Genomic DNA, 730 nt, shown 5'->3' on the forward strand with positions numbered 1-730 from the left:
TATATATACATATATATTTGCAGAAATGTTTGATACGTGATATATATATATATATATATACACATATATAAAGACCATATTTCCCAACACAGGAAAGAGGCGCGCTCTTGTTCGCTTCACCTTTCTCTTGAAATATACTTAGGCACATAGACAAAATCAAAACACACCGACACATATAGACACACACACACACACACACACACACACACACTCTTTCACACACACACATACAGCTATATGTATAGCTACACACTCAATCACACACACATACATACACACATATATAAATATATGTATTTATAGATATAAAGGTTTATTTCCTTTCTCCAAAACTTGCAACTACGACGTTGAGGAAAACATGGCAACATTTTCATACTTGTGTCGGCGTTTAGCGCTGGACACTAAAGGACTTCTTATTACAACCCTACGGACTTACTACATTCTTGGAATCTTCACAGGTAAGCAAATGGAACTGCTGCCACCGCTGCTGCTGCTGTTGTTATTGATGCTATTGTTGTTGTTGTTGTTCTTTCAGTTACCTTTGCTATGGCTGTTTATCAAACAAACATCATGAAGCGTTGTTGATGTTACTCCAGTCGATATTGCTACACACACACACACATACACACACACACACACACACACACACACACATACACACACACACACAAACAAACACACACACACACACTCAGATACACACATAAACAAATGTATATATATATATATA

At 36.6% G+C, this 730-nt stretch overlaps 1 protein-coding gene across 1 annotated transcript in view; it reads left to right on the plus strand.

Moving 5' to 3' along the window:
* The first annotated feature begins 17 nt into the window (after positions 1 to 17).
* The window catches only part of LOC106868175 (uncharacterized), a 339,834-nt gene continuing 339,121 nt past the window's right edge, over positions 18 to 730 (plus strand). Inside the window, exon 1 of the mRNA XM_014913319.2 lies at positions 18 to 458. Coding sequence (XP_014768805.1) covers positions 359 to 458 — 100 coding nt within the window. The 5' untranslated portion in view covers positions 18 to 358. The remainder of the gene's footprint in view (positions 459 to 730) is intronic.

Source organism: Octopus bimaculoides, chromosome 6 (assembly GCF_001194135.2).
Source record: "Octopus bimaculoides isolate UCB-OBI-ISO-001 chromosome 6, ASM119413v2, whole genome shotgun sequence".
Taxonomy (NCBI): domain Eukaryota; kingdom Metazoa; phylum Mollusca; class Cephalopoda; order Octopoda; family Octopodidae; genus Octopus; species Octopus bimaculoides.